Source organism: Drosophila persimilis, unplaced genomic scaffold (genome assembly GCF_003286085.1).
Source record: "Drosophila persimilis strain 14011-0111.01,24,50 unplaced genomic scaffold, DperRS2 tig00000191-arrow-pilon, whole genome shotgun sequence".
NCBI lineage: Eukaryota > Metazoa > Arthropoda > Insecta > Diptera > Drosophilidae > Drosophila > Drosophila persimilis.
Genome location: NW_020825298.1, coordinates 4,648,689 through 4,675,976, shown reverse-complemented (window position 1 = coordinate 4,675,976; position 27,288 = coordinate 4,648,689). Strand labels below are relative to the sequence as shown.

At 42.5% G+C, this 27,288-nt stretch overlaps 1 protein-coding gene across 1 annotated transcript in view; it reads left to right on the top strand.

Moving 5' to 3' along the window:
* The window catches only part of LOC6588877 (transcription factor mef2A), a 48,408-nt gene extending 21,593 nt beyond the window's left edge, over nt 1–26,815 (top strand). The window contains exon 2 of the mRNA XM_002015294.2: nt 26,697–26,815. Within this exon, the coding sequence (XP_002015330.2) occupies nt 26,697–26,815 (119 nt within the window). The remainder of the gene's footprint in view (nt 1–26,696) is intronic.
* The last annotated feature ends 473 nt before the right edge of the window (nt 26,816–27,288 follow it).

Here is a 27,288-nt window from a genome sequence, read left to right as displayed (position 1 = left end):
CGGTCAAAGATATCAGGAATATGTGAAATATTGTGGTAGGGGTCTGACCTGCTCTGCCTGGAGCCCCAGTTGGAGCTGTGGGGCTTCGGCGTAGACCCCTTCGTAGGCCCATCTATCCCATCCCCCCACCAACTCCCAAAACACGACTTCTAATCCCGCATAAACCCACTGCCAACAGATGCCGTCTGCTGTTCACTCCACGCTTGTCAGTTCATCTATCGCGCTGTCTACAGGGCTCTCCCCCCTACCCCCTCCCCCCTCCCCACATACTCGTACCATCCCGGCCCCCCCTGTCGTTCTCTTGTTTCGTCTGCTGTCGCCGCTCATCAACTTCAGTTGTTGTGTCGCATTATGCAATCAATTTTTCAAAAACTGCGCGAAACTTCGCCACCAACGGCAGGGGGGGTGGAGCCCAGGGGGAGCAGGAGGGGGGTCTGTCCGAAAAGCAGCGGCCTGGGCGGACGGGGGCTAAGTGAAAATTTAAATGGAGATTTTTCCTTGCACTCGTCTTTCGCCCCCCTCCAGTGGGGGGTGTAGGGGGTTGGGCGGAAAGTTCTACTTTTGGCGTTTAAAATGCATTAATGTGATCTTAATGCAAAAGTTTTCCTAATTACATTTTGGCATTCCACGTTGCTTGCTTATCTATAGCCCAGTCCCCCCTCCCCCCTCTACACTGCCAGAAAAACCTATGCAAACTTCATTCAATATTTTATATATTTTCTTGCAGAATTTTTTTCTGTGTAGCGCTTTCTATGACTTTTCGCTCGGCCTTTGAAATTTTTTTTTTTTGGCATGGCTTTTGCCTCCATTTGAAAGGGGAGGGGGGGGGGGGGGGGGGGGGGGGAGGCGTGGGAGCTCTGTTTGTTGGCCTTATCTGGTCCTTGGCTCTCGTAGGCCTTTGAGCTGGCAACAGGTGAAAATTCTCATTTCATTTTGGGGCTAAATCAACTGTAAAAAATTCAAATGCCTTATCGGCTTAAGCTTCTGCTTCAATGGAGCTCCCCCCCGCCCACGAAAGCTGAGACTCCACTGCCGGTGTGTGTGTGTGTGTGTGTGTGTGCTGGTGTGTGTGTGATGAGCTTTTTGACTTTTGTTTGCCTGCTGGCTTTTGGCGGGGAGTATCCCTGGGAGACCCCCCGGCCCCCCTAGCCGCCGAATGAATGCAAATGAATAGGGAAATGTTTCAAATTGCAATTGAAACTGTAATTGAGTTGAGTTTCGAGCAGAGGCGTGTGCTTAAAGCTTCAGGCAAAGTGTGTGGGGGGAGGGGGAGGGGAGAGGGGGGACTGGTGTGAACATTAAACAGATGGCGAGGACATTTTCATTTTGTGGTTAGTTCTTTTTCAGATGATAATCAGGACAGAGGCTTCCTCCCCTTAGATAATAAATTGATATTCGAAAGGTAATCGAAGCTCCCTTAAATAAGGCTTCGTCTGTGGGGGAATCCCAAGGGCGATATGGGAATAATGATGGGGATTAGATGGAAGCCTGATGGAGTGTGGAGATGAGCGTGATTGAGAGCCAAAAAGTGAGCCAAAGAATGTCCTTGAAGAGATTTAAACAGGTGCAGGAGCTCACAAAAGAAAATACCTACAAAATGGGAGCAATTTCTGCTTAGAAAAAAGGTTTCCCCATAGACAATTGTTATATTTATGCCACTTATAGATCTCCCTAATAAACCCCAGCTATTGTGGCCCAAAAATGACTCAAAACAATTGCAAACCACTTAAACTGCACTCTCTCTTGCCCCGATAAATACCATCGAACCCATAAACTGTATTACGTAAAAGTCAGCCAGCGAAAGACCATTCATCATCTAAGCGTGGAGCCATCGAGAGAGCAGGGCCCCGGCAGAGTGCATATTAAAAGTAAAACTGCTGTACTCTTTTTCCTTTCTGCCAAATCATGGCTCGGCTATGAATTTACTTTCTCAAAGCAGTACCAGTCCCCCCCTCCCCCGCCTCTCCCCAGGCGGAGCCAGGCGCGTGCATTGAACCGCCCAAGTTTTGCCCAAGATCCAGAGGAAAATAAAGCAAAGAAAGGAAAAGGCAAGGCCTTTAAATACTCTTCGAGATTGAAAGGGAAACTTGGGTTTTCAAGAATTTTGAATGGGACTTTCTTAGGAAGATCGAATTTCTGGACACAAATTAGAGATAGATGGCGAAAATATTGATGATAGATAGGTTCTGGCCCGTTTGAAAGGTGTATCTTTAGGTATTTACTACTTCTGATTGAAGTAATCTTTTAAATGGAGTTGTATCTGAGATATTCACTGGGCTTACAGGCTCCGAAAAACCCCTGAAGCTTTTCCCAACTTCCTGGAAAATCCCAAAGACCCTCGCCTGCTGCTAGAGTAAACCAAAAGCGAAAGGTGCCGCATCGCCTCGCTTATTATAATGGACCGGGGTAAGTGGAGCTGCAGGGGGGGAGGCGGTGGGGAGCGGTGGGGAGCGGGTGTGCCCCAAAACAAGTTGCACGTACTTGAATGCGCTGCGAAAGGGAAAAGTCTGCGCCACGAAAAACTCACTTCAATGGAAAGACAGAGAAAGAAAGCCGGCACAAAAATGAAGCTGCAAAAAATGAGGAAAAAAAACCGCAAATAAATGTCACGAATGAAGTTTAAGGAAAGGCGAAGCAACAATTGCTGCCCCAAGGGGAGGGGGGGAGGGAGGACCCCCTGACAAAAATAACAGTGCGGAAAATCCGCTCAGCAAAGCACAAGAGACGGAGAAAAGTAAAAAATTAAAGAAACTTCAACTCCAAAGCGCTGGATAAGTTTTCCCTGTGTCTGTGTGTGTGTGTGTGTGTGTGTGTGTGTGGAAAATCCCAGGGCGACTATTTGCCTGCAAATGACTTTGAAAGTGCGCATTTATTTCAATTCTTTTGGCTGTAAGTGGTGCAAAGGGAGTGGCCCTAGCCGCAGTCGCTGCCGCAGCTGTCCTTGTGGCAGTGGCAGCTGTCGCCTGTCCTTGCCTGCCTCCAGCCCAAGTTGCGTCAAAACTAATGAAGCGTTCAACTGCGAATCTGGTTCAACTATTTGATTAGCTCCCAGCCATTGCCTGGCCATTCAACAATGCCACAAATTTTGCACAACATTTCTGCCGGGGGGATCCTGGTCCCGCCCCCACCCCCAAGGTCTAGTGCTGTTTTTGCACCTGCCTGTTATTTTTTTGCTGTTGTTTTCTGTTTCTGGTCACCTGTTTTTCTCGGCCAAGTGGGGAGTATTGGTTTTGGTCCTTGGGAGCCTCCTTCTGGGTCTGCAGGGTATCCCCTGGCCCCTGCTTCTACCTGCTTTTGTTGATTTGCAAATCAGGAAGTAGAGGCGTCTGCCACACTTCCGCTTGTGGATGAAATTGGTGTGAAATTTGGTGCTTTTTCCGAAAATAGGGAGAGTTGTTTTCTGCTTTTTTGCTCCTTGTTTATTTCTTGATTTTGGGGGGAAATTCGAATAAAAGCCAGGAGGGAGAATTATAGTTCGTTAAAACGGGAAACAATGGTAGCACCTCCCACATATAGCTGGATTTTCTGGCTTTAATTCAACCACAAGTCAAATGGAACTCTGGCCCACTCAAAAAGTCTTTAATTTCGGCGCTTAATCAAGGCTCTCCCTGGCAGTTGGCTCTTCCTGAACCACACGCTCCCATGCTCCATGCTCCATGCTCCACGCTCCATGCTCCATGCTCCATGCTCCAAGCTCATAGTTAAACAATTAGCGCATACAAAAAACAGGCGGAAAAAACACCAAGAAAACGTCTTTCAGTCACGCCAAAGCAGCGGCAAAGGCTTGAGGCTTGGAGCTCATTATGTGAGCAGCCATGGGAAAGGGAGCGGAAGAAAAAACCAAATAGAAAGACTCCCGCCGCCTTGAAAAGACCAACGAATATCACATACGCTTTTTCAGGGTTCGGGGGGGAAATGTTTACCAACTTAATTGGAGGATAACTGGGCCTAAACTGTGCCTCACATGGCTTTAAAGGGGGGGGGGGGGGGGGGGGGGGGGCAAATTTATCCTGCCCTTCCTTGGACTCTTTTTTTTTATGCAACGCCCAACAGGTGTTGCCCGGGGGGCACCTGCCTTTTCGTTCTTGATTTACGAGCGCATGAAAGTATGCAACGATTTTCCCACTTGCACACACACACGCACACACACACACGCACACAACTGTTAATTGAAAAGCTGGCCTTTCGCGTGACGCTAATTTTTTTCGACCCTGGCACAAAGTTTCCTAACAACTTAATAACGAACGTTGTTTTTGTTATTGTTTGCGGAGGAATTTCCCCAAATTAAAAATCAACAAAAAGCAAACGAAAACTTTCACAACTCAATCAAAAGTATATTGTTTTGCCTTATGCTTATTTTTCTAGGACGAAGGCCACAAAAGGGATTTAAGGAAATTATGTATTTTTTTTATGGGGGGTTTTCCTCGGTTTTTGGGTTGCTCCTTGATCGAATTGCCTTTAAATAAATAATTTGCAATTTTTTCTGAGAATTAGAAAGAGTTTTTTAGCTATAAAAGGCAAGAAAAAATTCTCTAGAAAATAATAAATGTTTATTTTTATTTTTAAATAATTATAATGAAAAACTCTCACTTTTTCTGCCTTTGAAACACATGCCGGAAAATTCCAAAAATTCTTAACTCCAGTAAAAACTTAATTAAGAATAATTAAAAAAAAAAACCTAATTAAAATATCAGTGAAAAAATCTTGTGTAGAAAAATATGGAATAACAAAAGCTCGCTAGAGGGAAACCCCCTTCTAAAAAAGGACTTGAATTCCGCTAGAACCCAAAAGAAATTTTACAATTTCGTAGTTTGCTTCCTTTCTTTTTTCTGTGTGTGTGTGTGTGCGTGTGTTTTTTTTTGGCTTATTTAATGGTCAGAACTGGCAGAAATTTTCATTTAAAATCACGTAAATTCTTGTGAATTTAAGCACGCACTTTGGCCCTTGGATCCGTGCTGGAGCTGCATGGAGAGGGAGAGCGAGAGAGAGAAAGGATAGGGTCCTGGCTGGAAAAGCTGCCGGCAGCTGGCGCCAGGAGCTGGCTGGGAGCTGGCTGGGAGCTGGCTGGGAGCTGGGTGCTGCCTCTGTGTAATGCCTTTGCCGCTCCGACTGCCAACTAAATGTCAGTTAGAGCTCTCTCTCCCCTAGCTCCCGCCTTGATGGCTGCCCCAGCAGCGCTTGTACATGCCTTTCAGCTTAGGGCGAGGGCCAAAATGGAGGGCGGGGAGGATGGGGGGGAAAACTGAGGCACGCAGTTTTCCAATGCATTTTCATTGTTAAGCAAACATTTTATGCTACTGCTGCTATTAGTGACACTCGTTAGCATGTTGCCACCCTGCCACCACCCTGCCACCACCCTACTCTCCCTCGAAGGATCCCCCCCCCGTCCCCCCTTGTGCAAATATTTTGCTTACAATATACTCGTTTACTCGACATGCATATGCATATTTTCCTAACATTAATTTGATGCGAAGCGTGGAGCGAAAAATGTCAGCACGTTTGTCACAAAAAAAAAGGGCAAAAGCAAAGGAAGCACTCGCAAAAGGGGCAGGGGAAAGGGGCAGGGACAAGGGGCTGCGACAAGGGGCAGGGACAAGGGGCTGGGGACAAGGGGCTGGGACAAGGGGCTGGGACAAGGGACTGGGGACAAGGGGCTGGGAACAAGGGGCAGGGACAAGGGGCAGGGACAAGGGGCTGCGACAAGTGCCGAGGTAATGGGGCAGCGGCAAAGTTAGTTTAATTTTTATGGCATGCAAGGACTTGTTCGCGGAAAAAAGCGAAAAAAGAAGTGCCAGAGAGTGGCAGGGAGTGAGTTGGCGGTCAAAAGTGGTGAGGGGGTGCCCAAGAGGAGCTCTAATCAATCAAGCACCGCGGAGCGTCCTTCGATTTCAATTACAACCCAATTAAAATCGCGTAAAGCCCATGCCTTTAGCATCTCTTTCAAACTTTCACAGTTTGACAGTCCATTTGCATGGCGTCGCTGGGCAATGCCTCGTAAATTGGCCAGCACTAGTACCAGCACTAGTACTGATGCCAGCGAATAACTAAAATGTTTATGGCTGCAATCTGCTGAGAGCGGATAACTTTTAGAGTTTGCATCGCAATTTATTCCCCCCGACAAGTAGTTGAATGTGAATTTTCTAATGCTCATATTTATAGGTGCTTTTCACTTCCCCCTCCCCCAAATGTTGGGGCGCCTGCAACTGCACTGATTTGAAGGTTTAAGAAAAAGTTGGGAAATTGGGGCAACAAGGTCGTCGAGGGGGGGGGGGGATCACCTTGAACAAAAACATGGAAATGCTGATATAATTTGCCAACAGAGGGCTTTCGACTGTCTGTGTTGCCTCGGGGCCCCTGGCTCCCTGATTTATTGACTATTCTGATAGGATTTCCATCTCTGCTTTTGTTTGCTGCTCCTCTCTTGATAGCACATTGTTCTTCTTAAGACGATTAAATATGCTCTCATTGATTGCATGTATTTTTCCAAGCATCTCTCTCTCTCTCTATATTTTATTATACATTTCTTTCAATATTCTTGGCCATTGATTTGTGTAAGCGCATTAAAATTGGACAATTTGGCGGTTAAATTGCGCACAACAATGCACTCCCGCGCTGAAAATGGAATGAAATTAGTTTTTGTTTTCTTTTTTCTCTTTTTTTGGTGCCGTATTTATTTTTCTTTTTAATGGCTGGAACGCAGTGGAACAAACAAAGCCATCAATTTGTGAAATATTTTTGTGTGCTGCATTTAAAACAATAAACAGACGGGCACCAAATCTCGTGGAAATTTTGTTGCCCGCTTTTGAGCGTTTCAATTTAATGAGCGGATATCAAGTATGCGCCACGTGGTGCGCTGCGGTGCACTACGCTGTGGTTCCTGTCAAACGGTGTCACAAACTTAATTGCAAATTTGCTTAAATAATTGCAAATTCATTGCAAAGTGCGTTCTCGCCGTATATGTTTTTTTTTTGTTTTTGTTCTAACCGCTTTGGTTATTTAAATCATGATTTTATGATTATTTTAAAGGCCAATTTGTACACAAATTTTAATAAATTCATTTAAAATAGATTATTATTTTAATGGGCGCTAATATTTTCGCATCAATTGATTGATTATAGGGGATTGATTATAGGCAATTAAATTCATTTGGCGTACGATTAAAATAATAATAAATGAAATAAAAAAAGAAAAATTAAAATACTAAAATATAAATAATAAATTAAATGAAAAAAAATAAATGAAAAATAATAGAGGAGTAAAAATAATATAATAAAAATAAGAGAATAAAAATAATAAAATAAAAGTGATAAAATAAAAATAAAAATAATGAAATAAAAATAATATAACATAAATAATAAATTATAAATAATAAAACATAAATAATAAAATATAAATAATGCAATAAAAATATTTAAATAAAAATAATGAAATACAAATAATAGAATGAAAATAATAAAATAAACATATAAAAATTAAATGAAGCCCAAGAATAGGTTTTGCTTGCGATTTGCTGTCTCCACTCGATACCGAATCTTTTCAATCTTTGTATCTCACAGATAACGCTCTCTGACCTTTGCATTTCAAATGCACATTAATCAGAAACACAAAATATGTGCACACACAGCATTTGTTGTCTTGTTGGTTTCCTTTTTTTATTGCCTTTTTGTCTGTGGTTTGGTCTTTTGCGCTTTTGGCCTTTTCGCACCAGTCATTTGCCTGCATTGTTATTATTGCTATTGCCATTGATTGTTGCTCTGTCCGCGATAATATTATGTTTATTGTGGCGATTTTACTTTTTTTGTGGCCAAATTATCGGCTGCTGTTGTTTATTTGATGTGCTTAAATTATATGAAATTAATAACAATCAAATCAATGGATTTCCAATTGAATTCAGTGGGGAGTGGGTTGGGAGTGGAGCCTGCCAGGCCTTGGGAGCCTGATTAAATCTTGTCTTTCACTTTTTTTCCCCAGCTTTAAACGCGGGGCCCTCTCGAGCCCCAGAAGAGGTTCAAGGTTAGGCGGCCCTGGCGCCAGGCCATTGTGTCAGCCCTTAACAGCAGACATCCTCCCTCCGCTCTGCGCTTTCAGGCCAAATCTGAGGTCGGAGTCAACGTTTCAGGCCATAGCTCATCTCGCTGGTTGGGCATGTCCTTTTTTTGTGCTCCTTCCTTCCTTTTCAGCAGTTTCAGAACCTGTGTAAATACATCATAAATAAATAATAAACTGACTGTGCTGTACCTTTCATTCCACCGTTTTCTATTCATCGTTTTACCCTGCCTTTTTCTTCGGTTTATTAGTGGCGGCTTGGGGCAGAGGTATAGAGGGGTATACCTGGCTGTGGGTGGAAGGATTCTATAGATTTCTCCATTAATATTTGGATATCTTGGACTGTAATCCCATAAATTCTTTTACTTTTTCCCTTGGTACACATTTTCCCTCTCATCTTAAAAGTCTTGGAAGGCTCCACACTTACAGAAAATACTTCCAATTAAAGGGTATTCCCTTAGTCCTTAAGTCCCCTTGCTCTTGCTGCCCCCCTCTTGAATGGTTTCTCTCTGTTGGCGCCACTTCATTAGCTGACGGGCCCTGCCCGCTGGCCTTACATTTTTTGGTCGCCTGCATTTTAGATCATCTCTCCACGCCCCCTCCCCCACCCCCCGCCCCCTTTCCGCACTCTGGCCTTTGCCTTTTGGCGGTTTTTGTGTGTGTTTGTGCTCTCTTTGGGGGAAGGGGGCGGGCTTTAAATTATTAAGTGTTAATGGCGCTTTAATAAACCGCTAATTTGCTGGTAATCTGACCCCAGCAGAAGAGATGCCATGCCATTATGTGTGTGCCTGTGTGTGTGTGTGCCTCAGTGTTGGTTAACGAACTTTTCTGGCCATAAATCGCTAAAAGCTTTTCCCTCTTCCGCTTTCTTATCGGGCACCAATCGTCCTCCTCCCCCAGTCCCCCATTTATTCAATAAATTTATTCTAGTGGGCGTGGCTGGCTGTGGCAAACGCATAATTGTTGCATTTTACAGCCAGGGGGGGGGGGGGGGAGTGCCACAGCTGCCGTTGTTGTTGGGCTTAATTATTGCCAGCATTTATTTAATTGACTTTAATTTTGTTGTGCGATTATTTTGTGCATTTAAATTCGCTTACTTTATGGCAATTTTCGGTTGGTCAGAAGCAGTCGCTTCAGGCTGTTTAAAAACACAAATTTACCGGCTCTTGATTAAAGTTTTGGGCCAACTGCTGCCACAGTTTCGGGGGGGTTCGGCCTGCCCTGGTAATTGCATCACATGCCCCCCCGCCTGCCTGCTTCTATGATTACAGTTTGAGATGCATTATGTTGTGGGGGCCTGGCAGTTTAATTGCCACCAAACGGGGAACATGTTTGGCTTGATTGCCAGGATATCGGCAGGGACTTCCACAGGGCTTCCATTTTCTTGAGTTCTTTGTATCAATGTCTAAGCCGCTTACAAGGCTGCTTTCATCCCTTTAAATATTTTGCAGATAAACAAGAATAAGCGGCTTAAAATCTTAAGTATTTAAGAATTCAATTCTTGCCTTATTTTTGGCTTAGACAAACAAAGCCGAAGGGATTTTTTACAGTCGATAGGTGTGCTTTTTTGGGCAATAAAATTCTGAAGAGCTTCAGGTATGAACCCAGCGATTTAGTGGGGGACTCGTAGGCTCCACATATAGCTGGAATTGGTTCCTGGAATACCAGTGTCTAGGGTTCTGGTTGGGCTGTAAGTCTTTGCGATTAGAAGGTATTCAAGCCCGGATTTGGGGGCCTACGAGAAATAAATTTTTCCTTGAACTGGGAATCCATCCAAAATCCATCCAAAATGCACTTCCAAATATAGATTATTTATGGTATTACTATCTATCTATCTATTTATATATCTATCTAACTAACTGCCTATCTATCTACCTATCTATCTATATATCCACCTATCTATCCATCTCTCTATCTATCTATCTATCTATCTCTCTACCTACCTATCTACCTACCTATCTTTGTATCTATCTATCTATGACGAATTTTTGATTGAAAACAAAATGTCTACGAACTGAAATCATTGGAATCCTATTACGGTACAGGCGGGATTATAATGGAATTATATTTGAAAATAAAGTTTCATAGAGATACAAGTAGAAGGATTTACTATAAGGATTACGTCTTGTGATTGGTTGCTTAAAAATTGTGGAAAGTGGTAGTGATTAATTCTAATATAATATTAATTAACATTTTTAAATTATATATTTAATATTTATTTAATTATATATTTAATATTTATTAAATTATGTATTTAATATTTATTAAAATATATATTTAATACTGATTTAATTATATATATAATATTTTTTAAATTATATATTTAATATTTATTAAAATATATATTTAATATTTATTTAATTATATGTATATATTCCCTCGCTATCAAATATACGATTACACAGCTAATAATATGCCTTAAAAAATTATGAAAATATTTCTTAATTATGCTTAGGTCAAATAAAAGTGTATTTCTTTTAAAAAAATATACAAACCGGACAACTTTGGACAGCAACTTTGGACGTCACTGTCGACGGCATTTTGGCATATTTGTAATTAAAATTAATTACTTTGCCTTTGATAATACTTTAGAATTTCGCCGGGCAGGTATGGAAAATGCTTTGACACATTGCCGGGGAAATTGAGTGAGCTTGAGGGGCTCTCCGACCCGCTGGGGACAGCCGGAGACAGGCTGGAGCTGGGAGGCTAGGAGGCTGGGACGAAATCTAATTTTCTTTTGCCAAACGCCGGAGAAGTTTTCCCCCAGCCACCTTGACACTGTTCCCCGGAAAATATGCACTGGGGAAACTTCAATTTAGTTGGCAGCAGACGAAGTTCTTTATCTAGATGGGCCGCCGCTTGATTGGATCAAAAAAAGTTCAAGGCAAATTGAAGTTTAATTTTCTATAATTTTCGTATAACTCTGTCGTTTAAGTCGTAATAATTTCTGGAAAATTCCCACTTAAATCCTGCTTTAAGGCCATTTTCCATTCCATCTGCTGGCATATGTCTAATGTCAAGAAATTTCTAATAAAGCCAAGCGGAAGCAGGGCCCACCACAAGAAAAAAAAAATATCCACCTACCACCTGGACTTGGTCCTTGGCTGTCCTTCAAGTGGGGGAGGGGAGGGGAGGGGGATAGAGGGGGCCTGCTGGCGTGCCTGCATGCAATTTGCAAAAGAAGAGACAGACCCAGAGCTGCACCTAGACAAAAGGAAGCGACGTTGCACGTCCACAGGCAGTCACCATCCAAATGCACCCAGTCATGGCCCCCCCCCTTCCATGGTGCCTCCGCCTTTTGTGCATACCTCGTTTTTGTCATGCCATTTTGCCATTTCCGTAGCAAAACAAAAGTCAACTAAATCTCTTGTCACTGCGCTTCCTCCACGGAGGGGGGTGGGGGGAGGGGTTACGCCTTGGTGTGGGCGGAAGGCACAACTAAAAAAATTTGCCTTGAAGCCTTGGCAACTTTTTCTGGTGCTTTTTTTCGGGGCAGGTGACAACAACACCGAAATCCAGCTCAAAACTTGATCTGGGCTAAAAATAAAGTTGGACTTTGGGACAGCTTTGAGCTCATGAGGAATGGCGGATGGTGGATTGCGGATGGCGGATGGCGGATGGATGCAACTAATTGAGAGACGACACAAGCGCTGACATCTTTTGGGGCAGAGCCATACATCATTCTTGCAACAGATGCTTCAGTTTGGTTTATTAAAATGGAGGCAAATCAATGGCCAACAAAGCCACAAGGAAGCTGCGATGCTCTATAGAAGAAAAGAACAATTTCAAAGCCTTTTCTCCGACAAAAGGCATTGTAGGATCATCGCAATTCAATCCATATAAAACTAAGAATCCCAGGCTAGAGATTGCCCAGGCACAGACCTCTAAAAGGAAGGGAAGGATCCTTTATACCTGCACGTGTCTCCAAAGGCTTCCTCATTACTGGGCCAAGCGGATCGCATAGCTGCCATGCTCCAGGCCTCGAGCAGTGTATCCTGGAAGCTGTCACTAAGCTGATAAGTGGCACAAAATGGCATCTGGCATTGACATGTATGGATGCGCCACCGCCTGCCTGACTGCCTGTCTGCCGCGTCGGGGGTTCTGGTTAACGAGCTTACGAGGACTCGTCTCCTCCTTGAAGGGCCCTGCTGAGCGAAGATGTCGTGTCCTGTACGTGCCGCACACTCTGCACACTTATTTAGTTTAATATATCCTTCATTCCCATGCACTAAGAGATGTGTATAGATTGGCTCCTTCCCTGTGTTTGGACTCTTGTCTTGTGCATCCGAAAAGTGCAGCTGGAAAGTCATGTCAATGACAGACGGAGAGCTTCTGCTTAAATTCGGTTTTTTCTTCTCTCTCGGATTTGTTAGATAATTCCCGAAACTATGGCCATTAAAAGTTGATCAAATATTTCTTTGAAAATTTCCATACTTAAATGGCATCCATGAGGCAGGAAGCCCAGAACTTCTCGAGTCCATTAAATGTCACACAACAATTGTGCACAGACGAGTGCATCAAAATGCATCAAGACAAGCCCCGGAGAGGGGGACTGGGAGTGCAAGTGGGAGAGATTTGCATCTCTTGGGCCATCTCTTTCAATCTGCCGCTTCCTCGGAGCCTCTGGAGAGCTTGCCCCGTCATCGTTGTTTTCGTGCTTAGGCAGCTATCATAAATTGTTGCTTAAATTGCATATCACACGATGACATCAAATGACAACGCTGAGCCCTCGATCTGCCCACGGGCAAAAACAAAAAAAAACAACAAAAAAATCCATCAAGATTTGGCCAGCCCAGGAGATTCACCCGTCACTCTGGGCCGGCCTCTGACTGGGGGATTGTTGCGGCAGCAGCAGGTGACGCATTCGCTCCGGGCATTGGGTGCCAGCTAGCGATGGGTGCGTTTCAGGTGGCAGATCTCTTGAGTGGAGTACAATACTCGTAAATGGTTGTACAATAAATCAGAGAAATTATTATTACGAGGTTTATTTTACGAGGTTTTTAAGGAACGTTTCGGCCTTGTTTCTCAGGCTGTTGCTTCTGGATAATCCATGCTATTGTAATTTATTCTTCTTTGGTTCTTTATTGACGGATTTCATATCTTATAGCTCTGTAGTTTGTACTCTTTAGGAGTCAAATGGTAGATCCTAGGAATCCAAGTGTTACAGCAGATCCGTGCCCGAATCCAGAAGTTCTTAGCACTTTTGTGTGTAGAGCTCTTCCGTCTGTTCTTTTTCCATCAAAAACGAGACTCCGAGACTCCCAGGCGTGTCTTCTAGGAGTCTCAACTTGCCAGCGACTGTTAGCTGAGACATACACTGCTCGTCAATAGGTTACACCCATTCTTGCATTAAAATTTGAATTAAAACTTTTTATTTTTAAAGAATTGAAAAAAAGTTTATATGCAAAAACCTTGCCTTTTTTATGATTCTTCAAGTATTTCATTCGAAAAAGTAGAGAAATTTAGCAATATGAAATTTCTTAAAGCTGTGTTAAATAAGGCACTTTTTTCTTGGTTACTAAAAATAGATAATTTTTTGAAGCAAAAGTTACTTATATTAAAATTTAATTTTCAGATATTGTAAATCTTGGATTTATTAGAAAAAGAAAAAAATAAATTTCAATAATGACTACTGCCTCCCTTGTTCGAAATAACTCCATATATATAAGGTTCTTCATATTATAAAACAGGGAGTCTATGTAGATTGGGGAGATCTCCCTCCAGGCACGTTGAATTGCTTTTCGTATTGCTTTCCTCCTTCATATAAATTTTCAATAACGTTAAGATCTGGAGAATATTTTCCCACATCTTTTGATCCCCGCCCTCCCCGCCAGCATCGTGTCACGTGTCCTTCTCTGGTGCAACAAAGAGGCCTTCTCATCAGAGGAGAAGCTGCATAATTTGCCAGGCGCCCGATCTGTGGGTGTGCAGAAAAATTGATTGTCAGTCCGTCATTCAGTCAGTTGGCCAAGTTGCTAGCCTGCCAGCCACTCCAATGCGGGCTGTCGCATCATGATGATGATGATGATGACGACGACGATGATGATGATGATTCCGATCAGGGGCCAAACGTAAATGTAATTAACATGTCAAAGTGCTGACAAACTTCAAGCCTTTTGTGCAGTTTCTTCAATTGCGGTTTCTGTTTTCTGTTTTGTGTTTATTTATTTTGGTTTTTCGTTTTTTTTTGAAAATGTGTCAAGGCAGAGATCAGACAAGAGAGTTCAACGACTAGAGCCACAGAGCCACAACAGAAAGCTAGCTTTTGACTAAGAATAATACTGGCCGCAATCAAAAGCAAATCGCAGCTCGTTCTCCTCCTTTGTGGCAACGTCAGAGGTCTTGGCCTCCGTTGGCCCCCATCGAACTGGAGGAAGGTTGCCGGAGTCTGGGGCGGGCCCACGCCTAAAGGTTTTGGGCTTTTGCTTACCCGGTAATCGCGGGGCCAAAGGGGTAGTCAAGGGAGGAATATCTTGGATTTAAAGGAGGCTAACTAGAACTCCAACCTTTCAAAAGGGTCGATATGGAAGGTTTTTATTCAGTTTTCTTCTTTTAAAGCCATGGAACTAGGCTACAGGGTATCCCTTGGTCTGTATAGTATCGTCTATATTAACTTCTTACTCATTTTTGCATGTCTTTTGGCATCTGTTGTCGGTTATTTATGACAAAGGTACTGAGAGCCAGTGAGATGACAGCCATCGCTGATTGCCCACAGCTCTGGCACTTCATTTAATGAGTTTTCATTAGCACGCAAATTGATTGCGGTATCTTGAATAATTTAAATACATTTAAGTATAGATTTCGCCACCACAACAGGCAGGAAAATGGCTTCATAAAATACTTAATTTTAAGTGAGTTTCGCAAACAAAAAGGTTTATGATTTTCGAGATAATCAAATTAGGAATCAATAAAATAAATATTATTTCAATACCGATTTGTGGCTATGAAATGTGCTTGGAGGTTCTAGAACAGACCTCAAAATTATTGGGAAATTAAATAAACCAAAATCCTCAGAATTCTTGAGGGATTTAAAGGAAAGACAGCTAAAAAGTGGAGATTTTTCTTATATTTCTCTAATTTATAGACGCTGTTCGTTAAGAGATCATTCCGTGCAGGCAATCCCCACTGTAGTGCTCAACCATTCAGTAATTTCCGATCTCTTGCTCTCTTTCTAAGTCGCCTGCTCTTCGGCGTGGCTCTCTTAAGTCGGGCTCTTAGTTTACGGGTGCCTGAACTCGGGACAGAGCCCGAGAGAGGAGAGGGGAGAGAGAGAGAGGTGTCTTCGATGGTAGAGCTGCTTGTTCCAAAACAAAAACTGGAATTGGTTTCACTGGAAGCATTGGTATGCGATATTCGGAATCACGGATGGAATCAATGGAAGCAGTGGGACCAGACACCAGCCAAAGAGGCATAAAATAATTGAGCACTTGATCGGCGGGCAGGCAGGAGAGAGAGAGAAAGAGAGAGAGAGAGATAGAGAGAGAGAGAGAGAGTGGTGGTAGAGAGAGCGGGAGAAGGCATAAAAAAGTAATAAATAAAAGAAGAAAAAAACTGAACTGAAACCAAAGTGTCTTGGGAGGGGGCGAAGGGAGAGGAATGTGTTAGGGAGGAGAGTGTAGTGAAAAGAGAGAGGGAGTGGGAGAGGGAGGGGGAGAGAGAGAGAGAGAGGGTGTTTGTAAGGTATGTAATGTTGTTTTAGTTGTTCTTGCCGCTGCCGTCGCTGCCGCTGTCGCTGCTGTTGAATCGAGCGAACTGAGCAGTCAACAAGTCAACTTACAGATACAGATTCATTCACACAGCCACGGATACAAACAAAGATACACGGATACACAGATACACAGATACATACGTACGTGGATGCAAGTGGCGGTTGGTATTTGTTTTTGTTGTTGTTGTTGTTGTTGGCAAACAAAGAAATCAATGCACACCGAATAGTGCTAAAAGACAAGTACAACGGAGGGAAGAACCCTAAGAAAAACAAGAATAAGAAGAGGAAGACGAAGACGACGACGACGACGAAGTGCCCTTAAGAGGAAGAAGAAGAAGCAACAGAAGAAGTGGAGACATCATGACCAAGTAGAACCTACTGCCAACAAAAAAAGGTATTCCCAGGCACAGCTATAGCCAAAATACTAGGCACCACTAGGCTACAGGCTTCTCAGTATCTAGTGGGGGGAGAAATCTCTGAAAAGAAGGATCTATTAATGGTTTAAACAGAGTTTAGCTGGGTATTCCTTTATGGGTAATATTACAGCATCAAAAAACAAAGTCAAAGGCCTACAAAACTGTAAATTTCCCTTTAAATATTAAACGATTATAAATTGTATGGCCATAAAACACGAGAAACACATTTTTATTTCCGTTTCAAGCGCCTGAAGTACCAAAAACGTTTTTAGTACAAAAAACATAGATAAAAAATTGTTTTAAATTCAGAAAAATTCGCATAAAATTGTCTTAAAAAAATAATAATATGAAATACAAGCCAATCAAAATCTCATGCATCGGTAAAACCTCAAAAAAATAAAAAAAAATACATAGAATTCGTATAAAGGGGAATGTTTTGGCATTTCAATATTTGATTCCCACAAATAAAATGAAAACAAACCGAGAGAAATATTTCAATTTGAGAGCCATTGACGGTGGAGTGGCTAATATTTTAGCCACGACTGTAGGTGCATCTCTTTGTGAACAAGTAATGAAAGCAAAGCACTGGAAAAATAATGATTAAGTCTCTGAAAATACACAACACACACAAGCCACTCGCACACACACTTGCGCAGCGTCTAACATAAAAAGAAAAATTAGTCGATGAGGAAAAATCTGCTTGGAAAAAAGCGCGTCGTGTCGTGTCGCGTCGCGTCTCCGGGTCGGAGGGGGAGGCTGGGGCAAGAGGGGAGTCTGTTGGTTGCTTGGATAAAATTGGAAAAACTCGATTTATGAGTTTCAATGCAGTTTCCTTTTTTCGCACACACTCCCATGTGTGTGTGTGCCTGTGTGTGTGTGTGTTCGAGTGTACGAGTAGGTACTGCATACCAAAAGTCAGTTTTCTTGCAAAAGAAGACAAAAAACTGACAGACGGGTGAAGAGGGTGGCTTCAAGAGTCCGCCAAGACAGTGACCAAACGTTACAGAGGCATTATTGGGAGATACAAATACGAAAACCTGCCCAAGGGCAATCAATTCTGGATTAAGACAGTTTTAATTTGAATTATGCATATTTTAAGCCCCCTTAATCCATTCTAGGTTCAATAATTTGCATAAGCTAATAATATTCACTTGTAGTTCTCGGATTAATCCCCTCAATACATACAGTGCCGCTCAACTGAATAGGTTCAACAATTTTCAAAAATTAATTGAAAAGCAGGGACCTTAAAGATTATAAAATTTATAGAAAAATTAAAAAATATGCATTTTTTATTTATTTACATAGAAAACATTATTTTTATCTGTTATAATTAATTTATGTGATAGAAATAAAAACAAAAAAAATTAATTAAAAATAATTAATTTTTATTTCAAAAGTCAAACCGCTATATCTTTTTAAGCAATTAATTGAAAGTCAGGGACCTTAAAGATTATAATATTTGTAGAAAATATTAAAAAAATAAGTATTATTTTTTGTATTTACTTGAAGTACAATTATTTTTAATTATTAAAAAAATAATTTACATGACAGAAATAAAAACCAAAATTAATATACAGTGCCGCTCAACTGAATAGGTTCAACAATTATCTATATCTATAGCTATATCTTTTTAACCAACTTAACGATTTATATGAAATAAATATATTGTTTTTTGCATTGATTGATTCATTGTTAATATAGCTAGAAATTTTGTGGTTTCCAGGACACTTTTTTAAAGGCTTTTTATTAATATTTTCAAAAACATTACAAAAAATGCCCGCTGAACTTTTTTCAATCCCTCTTCGTTTATTTCAAGCAAAAATATATGAATGTTTGAATAAATTTGTTCCTCTGATTTTTTCTCTTTATTTTTTCTTTGCGGAAACTTTTTGAAATGTTTAATGTGTTTGACGGTGGCTGTCAGACATCAGGCCGGGCCTGGGCTTCCTTCGCTGCCGAATGTTTGCCTCCGCTGTTTTTATGCGGCGATCCCATCGAGCAGCAAACATCAAACAAACATCAAGGGGCCAAGAAGATGGAAAACTGGATGGGGGAAAAAAATAAAATAGTTTGCGCAACATTCGAGTGCATCCTGTATGCAACGGGTTTTATGTGGGGCCAGCAAAAAGTGAACCAAAACTTGGATCGCCATTAACTGGATATATTTACTCCATGCTCGGCCCCCAGCCCCCCCGCCCCCGCGACTGCCTCACCTCTGCCCGCGTGCTCGTATATTAAAATCCAGATCCATAAAAAATCACTTTTAATAAATTTCGTCATAAAAATCGCATGCCACTGTACCTCTACCTATGAGAAATATATAGTATATATATAAATCTGTTCGGTAAGCGCATAAATCTCTGGGCCAGTCCCTGTCCCTGTGCCATAACAATAAAAATAAATCGCTTACCATAGACAACTGGGAAATCCCCCCAAAAAAATACAATAAAAACAAGGGGGGGGGGGGCGAAAAAGAAAAGAAAAGAAACAAGAATTTCGCTGCAACTGTTGCACACCTTGTTCGAGTCGCCTCGCCTCGAGTCGGGTTCTGGGGGACAGACAGCAAAAGTGAGCTCTTCGTGCCCAAGGTCCTATGACAATCCCCAAGCACAGATTTTGCTGGGGGGGCCTGCCTGCGGGGGGGCTCGGAGGAGGGTGGACAGGCAGACAGAACGACGGGCCGTGAGCTCCATACGTAAACAGCTGAAACAACCACAACAACAGATACAACTTTTATTAAAAAACAAGATGGGCACAAAGAAGTGGAAATACTCTTTACAACCAGGGGGAAGCAGGCGGTAAGCAGGGGGTAAGGGTTTAGTATTGTATAACTTTTACTTTTAATTGAGTTTTTTTTTATACGAATTATTCAGAAAAAGTGTCGATAACTGGTTCTAGACTGGTTCTCATTAGAAAAGCAACAGAAATGCTAATATTTCTGGGAATTTGAATGGAATAGCACACCCCTCGATATAAGCTTTAGATTTCAAAGACGATTTGGTGGCACAAATCTTCCCCAGCCGTCGGGAGACCTCAACCAAGCGATGGAGTCAGAAATCAGCTGAGGGTAAAAAACGAAGATGCACCGCAGCTTGCAATAAAATAAACGGAACTACAAAGGCCGAGAGGGGGGGCTGCGGAAAGAGATGGCACTATAGAGTGCCAGAAAGAGAGGCCGCTAGACAAAGGAAACTTTTCAACAGCTTGCGAAACGAGCGAGAAACGTGAGCCAAGCCGAGGAGAAATATGCAATTTGCAGTGGATTTACCCACACAGAAACATCTCTATATATATGTATATATCGTATCGTATGTGTGCACAAGAAATCTTTACCTATGCTGCGGAGTTCGGGGGACAGTTGGGGCCCAGCCTGTCCCGGCCATATTGCTGTGTTGCCTTGAAGAAGCGGCTGCCGGTGCTAGAACTGGCTAAGCTCTGACTTGGGTTCCGAGCGTATCGCGAGGTGAAAGACTACAGCAGAAAAAAACAGAAAACATTAATTGCATGTGGCAAGACAAGCTGAAGGAGGAGCTGACGAAGGCACGGGGAGTGCACTGATACCAGTATGAGGTGGAGATGCACTGAGGAAAAGCTTGCCCAGATCCGATGGGAAGCTGGTGAAACATAACTCCAGAAACTTCCAAGTCTTCGAGGGCAATCCAGCTTGTCTGAGGCGCTCTTCAATCAATCCACAAGAATGCCATGCAAATGGCTTTGATTCACGATTGTTCTTCCCTTCCTAAAGTTTATTTTTCGCAGTGTAGTTACTGGTAGGCCTTGCGGTTGCATTTCGTGACGCTGATGATAAGACTCGTAATGATGATGCCGCTGCTCGGTTGTGGCATGTGGAGAGGCGAGGCGACTCCAGTCAGTCGCTGTCGCTGTCCCACTGATTGGAGCCTGCAATTGCCGTGCAGATTGGGGCAACTCTCGGTTCGGGGTGTTCACTGTTCCCCGTTCACTGTTCCCTGTTCCCCGTTCGCTTGTCTGTGACTGTGACATGAAAAATTAACGCAGCGACAGCGACAGCGGCGGCAATGCAATGGTGAAAGTTGTGGGCTGCAATCGCATCGCATGCTTTTCAAGGTCTTTCCGTAGGTGTGTTGTTGTGCCTCCCCCCCCCTCATCGAGCGCTTTTGTGGTCTGTGCAACTTGTGGTAAAGTGTCGAGAGCAAGTGATATTTTGATTGAATTTTGTAGCTTGATACCGAAACGGAGACCGAGACGGAGAGCTGGAGCTGGAGCAATAGATTGGCTTGTCGGTGTTTTTACAGTAAAGGGAATCGATTACAAATTGGGGCACGCTCCACTTCGATTGGAAGTGGGCTCACAGATTTTTCGAGTACGTTTCGAAGGGAATTGTAATTGTAATTGAAATTGAATCATCGTTGGAGGTGGGTTTTTCGGAAAATCAGGACTTTCATTGCTTTCTGCACGAACTATTATTTACGAATCTAATTTCCTCTATTGTTTGAATTTAACAAGATTTTTGAAAGGTATTACGGACTATACTTAATCGTTTGTCCGTTTGAAATGCGGTCTAGAGATCCCACAACGCTTTTCTTTTTGTCTCTTGAGAATGTGGCCATAACTTAACACTGACTCATAACAGTATGTATATGGCCATTCGATATGTAAATTAACCCATGGAAAATCCCCCAAAGATTTCTCATTTCACCTCTTATTTCCATATTCCTGCAGCGTCAGCCAAAAGCGAAACGAAACCAAGTCAAGTGCCGCTCTCTCTTGCTCCAACTGTCTGCCTGTCTGGCTGTCTATCCGCCCATTTTTCTACCCAAATTGCTCCAATTGCTAATCACATACACAGAAAATCAAATCCAAATCCAAATCCAAATCGTTAGCAATGCCAATTGCTCCCCCCAGACAGTTCACACATTCCAGGTCCAGGAGTCGAGTCGAGTCCCCCCCAATCACCGATTTTCATTTCGATTTCCATCCCATTGTCCGTGTCCAGTGGCTGACGCATGTCAACACACACACACACACACACACACACCCAGAGGAAAACTGCAACTTCAACTGCAACTTTCAGCAATTTGCAACACAGCCAACACAAAGCGAAAAACACACAAAACACGAATGAAAAACACAACACATCACAAGGAAAAACAAAAATTAAATCATTAAAATTGCGACACTAAAAAATGCCAATTAAACACCAATGGGAATTTCACAGTTACCTCCGCAAAAAAAAAAAATATATATATGTATCTGTGAAATAGATAGATACCACTCCATGCCACGCCACCGTCGTGGAGACGGGGACGGAAAACAAGAAATTACAGATTACGAAAAATGTCAAAAAAAAAGGAGGAAGAAAAAAATCAACAAGCAGCTGAAAAAAAGTGAGGGAGTCGAAACAAGGTAGCGTCGAGCGAAGACGGAACCGTCTCGAGGAAAGCCACAAATTAGATGTGGAGAGATACTACACTCGTACTCGAACACCAGCTCCCGCTCGCAGCTAATCGGGGCCTGAAAGGGGCAAGGTGGAAGGGGGGAAGGGGGGAAACCACCTCCAGCTCCGTGTCGGCTTGTCGGCTCGTCGGCTCGTCGACTCTGCGGCTGACGGCGAAAACAATGTTAACGAAAAATAGCATTTAAGGAGAAAGTGCGCATACCAAAGCCAAAGTTTTACAGTCTAACAATTACAACATGATGACGATGACGCTGACGCTGACGCTGACGATGATGGTGACTGGCGTTGGGGCGAGCGATGGCGATGATGAAGATTATGAGAAGAAACAAAGAACAGCCTACGGATTGGGGGGATACTCTTTTGTGGGGTAAGAAGTACGAGATATGATAGAGGAGAAGACCTGGGAAGTATGATGGGTACTCATTGATTGAAGCAATTTCCTTAGCTAACGTATTGAACAATTTTTGAAAAAGAAGAAACTTTCGAAACCTTCTAATTTCATACCTTTTCAACATTTCCACCTTTTAAATTCCGAAAAAAGTTTCTTTAAGAGAGTGTTAATCGCTCACATTTATTTCAGATTTATTTACAAATGGTGACCCCGATCTTAAGGCTATTTTTAAGCAGAATCTGCCTAAAGATATGCCTTTATATCATATATTTATCTTTATTTAAATACATTTCGAAGCTTTGAAGAGGAAATAAGTATCAAATCATAGAATAATTAAAGAAGTGATAAAAAATCGGGGTCACCATTTGTAAAAATGAGAAAAAACCATTGATTTCTGCGGAAATCTGCCAGCAAGGGTATGCCATATGGGTCGTATAGACCCCCCTAGAGTAACATATTATTATGAATTAAGCAAGTAGACAGTCGCCAGAGGAGCCACAGAAAGAAGAAGCTGAGACCGGGCCCAACAGCAAAAGAAGTAGCCGAAGCAGAAGCAGAAGCGGAGGCATGCAGCAGCAGCAAGCGGCAGCAACAGGAGGAGGAGGAGGAGGAACAAGTTTAAATGAGGTAAAATCCGCCTCGAGCCTATAAAAAAAAGAGAGTGGAGATGATGATAATGAAGAAGGCGAAGATGCTGGTCAGCTAAAAATATCCAAGATGCGAGCCGGCGATGCAGCGATGCAGATGCATCTGGGAGATACAAAAAACGAGTACACCTAACCGAATCAAAAGAAAGAATTCCTCGTACTCTGCCAATTGGAGTGTGCACAGATGACGTTGACACTGAACGATTGGATGGAGCGGAGCATCAGAAGAAGGAGTTCAATGACCAAAACGTAATGCAAACTAATAACCGATGCAAAGATACAGATACAAGCGCTGCCCGTCTGCCTGTCAGGCGTTATGATCGCTTATTATGAGTGATAACCAATTGACACTCGGCCAGGACTCTTCCACTTTCAACTCGACTTTAATTAAAGCAACTCGAGCGCCGTCCGGCAGACAAAGACGCGGCTGCAACTGATATCCGAAGGGCCTCAAAACCTGATCTTTATTTAACGATTTTCGCATCGTTTTAATTGTCCCAGTTTTATTTTTTATTTATTTTTTCCAAGGCATAGCACTGCACGGATTGGCAGCTAGGAACCTTGAAAAGTTACCCTTCCGCTCTTTCTTAATATAGAAAAAATAAAACGAGTCCCAGCAAGTGACACTGATTCCCTTGATTGAAGCGAAAACTCGTTTGCGCTGTCGGATGGCGATAAAATTGTAATTACAAATGTGGCAAATATATCTGGGGAACGATGGGCAGATATAAATAGTAGACCTAATGGGCTATCGGCCCCTTCGATGGGGAAGGGGGTTGAGGATTCTCCTCAAGGACACATCGAAAGTTGTGGCTGCCATGTTCTGCAGATAAACCCGAAAACTCCCCTCAAACTAATTCCTTGATATACTCATAGTGACTTCTGACAACACTTGAAGCCAGTAGCCAACAAATCCGCAACAAATCCCTGCCCCTGCCCCTGCCAAACACTTTACGGCTTAGTTGGATGAGGGGGGAGCGAAACAAGCTGAGAACAAGAGCCCCACTCCTCACTCCCCACTCCCCACTTCAGACCCACAAAATTCATTCAATGTGTGTGCTAAAACTTTAAAAAACTTCAAACTGCAGTGGGGGGCAGTGCTGGGGTAGAGGGGGTTGGGGGGGAGACCACCAACATTCCATCAAAATATGTAGCACAAGCCGATTCAACGAACCATCTTCTACTCGAGAACAGCAGCCAAAGGCAGAGCTGCAGATAGATGGATTCAGTTTGGTTCGGTGGGATTCGTGGCTCCACAAGACCAGAGTGTGGCCATGTGTGTGTGTGTGTATCTGTGAGGTTGTTGGTGTGGCCATAGCCGAGTGATAGTGTTGTTGCAACTTTTGAAGCGTGTGGCGTGCTAGAGAGTGTTCGACAGTGTAGTTGCCTCTCCGATTGTATTGGTGTGGCAGCTCTGGCAATATCTCAAAGGCAGCCAGGAACGAGGACAAGGAACGAGACATGAATGGCTTTGGGTTTTCCTCCTTCTAGACAGAGGCACAACTAGTTACAGGGCGGGGGTGGGGGTGGGGGTGTGGGCTCCTTCGTCGAATGGAAATCCAACTAAGCTTCAAACATCAAATGCAATTCAAATTGAAATCTCTACAATGCATACAGTAGTTGCATTTTCGGGGCTCTTTCTCTCTCTTTTCTGGTGGAGAAATGGAAGAGACAGAGAGAACGATTGGAGCAACAAAAGAATCTTGAACTCAAAATGGGTCTCACACAGATACAGGCCGCAGAGCCACAGAGCCGCAGAGCCGCAGAGCCACCCGCTGGATGCACAGATACTCTAATATCTGGCCAGACTAGTTTTAGATGCCTTTTTTCTTGTTATTGCTCTGCCTGCCTGCCGTTTGACTGTTTCAAATATAGATTGTCCGCCTGGCATTTCCCTCTCTCTCTCTCTCTCTGTGTCGCCTCTAAATTCTTTCCTTGTTTTTTGCGCAAAGCACATTTATGGCCTGATAACACTCAAACAACAACAACAACAACAACCATGTTGACATAGATATGTTCATTGAATTGGGTTAAGTTTTCTCCACCATCTTCTTCCGTCTTCTGCCTCTGGTTGTTGCTCTCGTTGTCGCTGTCGCTGTCGCTGTCTTTGCTTTTTTCTTTGCACATGAAAGATAGTCTTGAATAGGAATAAGTTTGGTTGTGGTTTTGGTTTTTCTAACCAAAATTTGACCTTGATCGTACCGGAAATTATTCATATACTCTAATGGTTCTCTCTCTCTCTCTTTTCAGGTGAGTTTAATGATTCTTCCCAGCCATTACATACATCAAACGCTGATTAAAATAAACGGCAATATGGTAATTTTAAATTGCATTTTAAATGCTTATTTAATTACAAACTTATTTATTTTATTCGTCGGCTATAAATATTTTCTTATATATGTAAATACTGAGGGATGAGGGAAAAAAGTATCTATGAAGTGAACAATCTTTGATCATAATCTAAGATTTTTCCAGATTTCTTTTTCTGGTATTTTAGGTATAAATTTATAGAGTTTATCTGTTTTTTGTTAATTTTTATGTATCTAAATATTTCTATAAAATTCGGAACATACAAAAAAATTTTGAATTACAATTTTCAATATTTTTAACCTCTAAATAACATTTTTTTTTCGTCGATAAATTATTAATTTATTGTAAAATAAATATTTACGTATATAAAAATTGATAAGGGAAATTGGGTATAAATTTATATAGTTTCTACCCCTCCATGTATCTGAATATTTTTATAAAATTTTAAACCTAAAAAAAAATTCGAATTAAAATTTTCTTTAAGTGGAAAGACTCTAAATCTCATAATAAAATTTATTTTTTTGATTCCTTGGCTATAAATTATTATTATATTTTACTATAAATATTTCCTTATATAAAAATTTATGACTGAAAAAAGTATCTGTGATGTGTGCAATCTTTGATTATATTCAAAGATTTATTTTTCAGGTATTTTAAGCATTAATTATAGATAGATTCTACCCCTCCATTTTTCTGAATATTTCTATAAAATTCCAAACCCAAAATAAGTCGAAGATCTTTAAATTCTCCTCACAATTTTCCCTGTACCCCAAGTTATGCTCTCATCTAGGGGTTTCTTGCTCCTAATCATTTGTTCCCTTAGCAAATGTTTTCCCCTAAATGTCCCCCCATTTCTTTACCCTAAGCTCTCTGTGCCATCAAGTGTCTTATTTTGTTGCAGGCTCTTGAGCTCCATTTGAACTTCGGAGTGATCCCTGGATCCCTTTTGTATGCATTCGCAGTGCCTGATAAGATCTACAATTTACAGAAATTAGCTCAAATTGTTTCAAATGCCACCCAACAACAGGGGCAGCAGCAACACAGTCGCAACAACTGGAAATCCCACACACACAGATGCTGCGCCTCAAATTGCAATCTCCCAGCTCCCTCTCCCTCTCTCTCCCCCTCTCTGTAGCTGTCTCTGTCTCTATCTCTGTCCCTCCAATTCTTGTCTTTCTCTCCGCTGGTCACACGCAGCGCGCGGGTCCAGCCCCATCCAGAGCTCCGTAAAGTGGCCAGTTTTGGATGCGGCCCCTCTCAAGCCGTCCAGCCCCCTTCTTGGAGGCTACCAGTTCGGTTCAGAACAAGTTGCAATCGCTGCATCGCTAACAAAGCCACTCGACGACTGCAAAAATGTGGCCAATGTGCCCCACGACAAGGCGGTGTGTTGATAGAGGGCAGCGGGGAGAGAATTGTTTGCCATTGGGGCTGGAGTGGGGCGAGCGAGCAAGAGAGAGAGAGCAGCAGATTGGCTAACTGGCAATTTGAAGACTTGGCCAAGGCAGCTCTGGAGGAGAAGCCTGCTGCTGGGGCTGTTGGGGCTGTTGGGGCTGTTGGTGCTGCCTCCTCGCATGACAAGTGGCCTGCAACTAAATCGTTGCAACAGCAGCAGCAACAACTAGGGGGATTACTATGATTTTGCGACTCAAGAATACCCCTTTATAGAATGGAAAAACCCATGTTAATGGTATTTTGTTGCATAGCTCTTGTAGAATATACCTTTGTGCTCTACCTGCTACAGGGTATCAGCAGAGCAACTTCCACAGCAGCTGTAAGATGAGCTCTGCCACAGAACCCAATACCAAGACCAAGACCAAGACCAAGACTAAGACCATTTGCCCATTGCTCCTTTCTGCTTAGTTTTTCTTGCTTCTTGGGTTGTAGGTTCTTTTTTGTGCATTTGAAATTTATTGCCCACCCCCACCCACTCCCTTCTCCCCGCTCCAGCTCCCTGCTCCATCCGTAGCCACTTCTCTGTGGCTCCTTCCTTGTGGCTTTACAAAATTGTGTTGGTTAAAAATAACATTTGATGCAATTGAAATTATGCGTATGCCTTGTGCGAAAATATATACATGTACATCATGCAGCGCCATCTGTTGTCGGCCTGACCTGAATTTGTGGGTGGCAATGGGGTGGGGAGGGGGGGTGGTTTTATTTACCATTTACATAACATTTTTATTAAGTCTGCTCCTTCATCTTTTTTGGGGCGCGGGCGGGGGCGTGGGTGGGATGTCAATATATTTTATGGAAATTAAATGGAAATTTCGAGCTCTGAAATTACGAAACCCAGAAGGAGGAATACTTGTTCTTAAACTCTTTAAAGAGGGGACTTT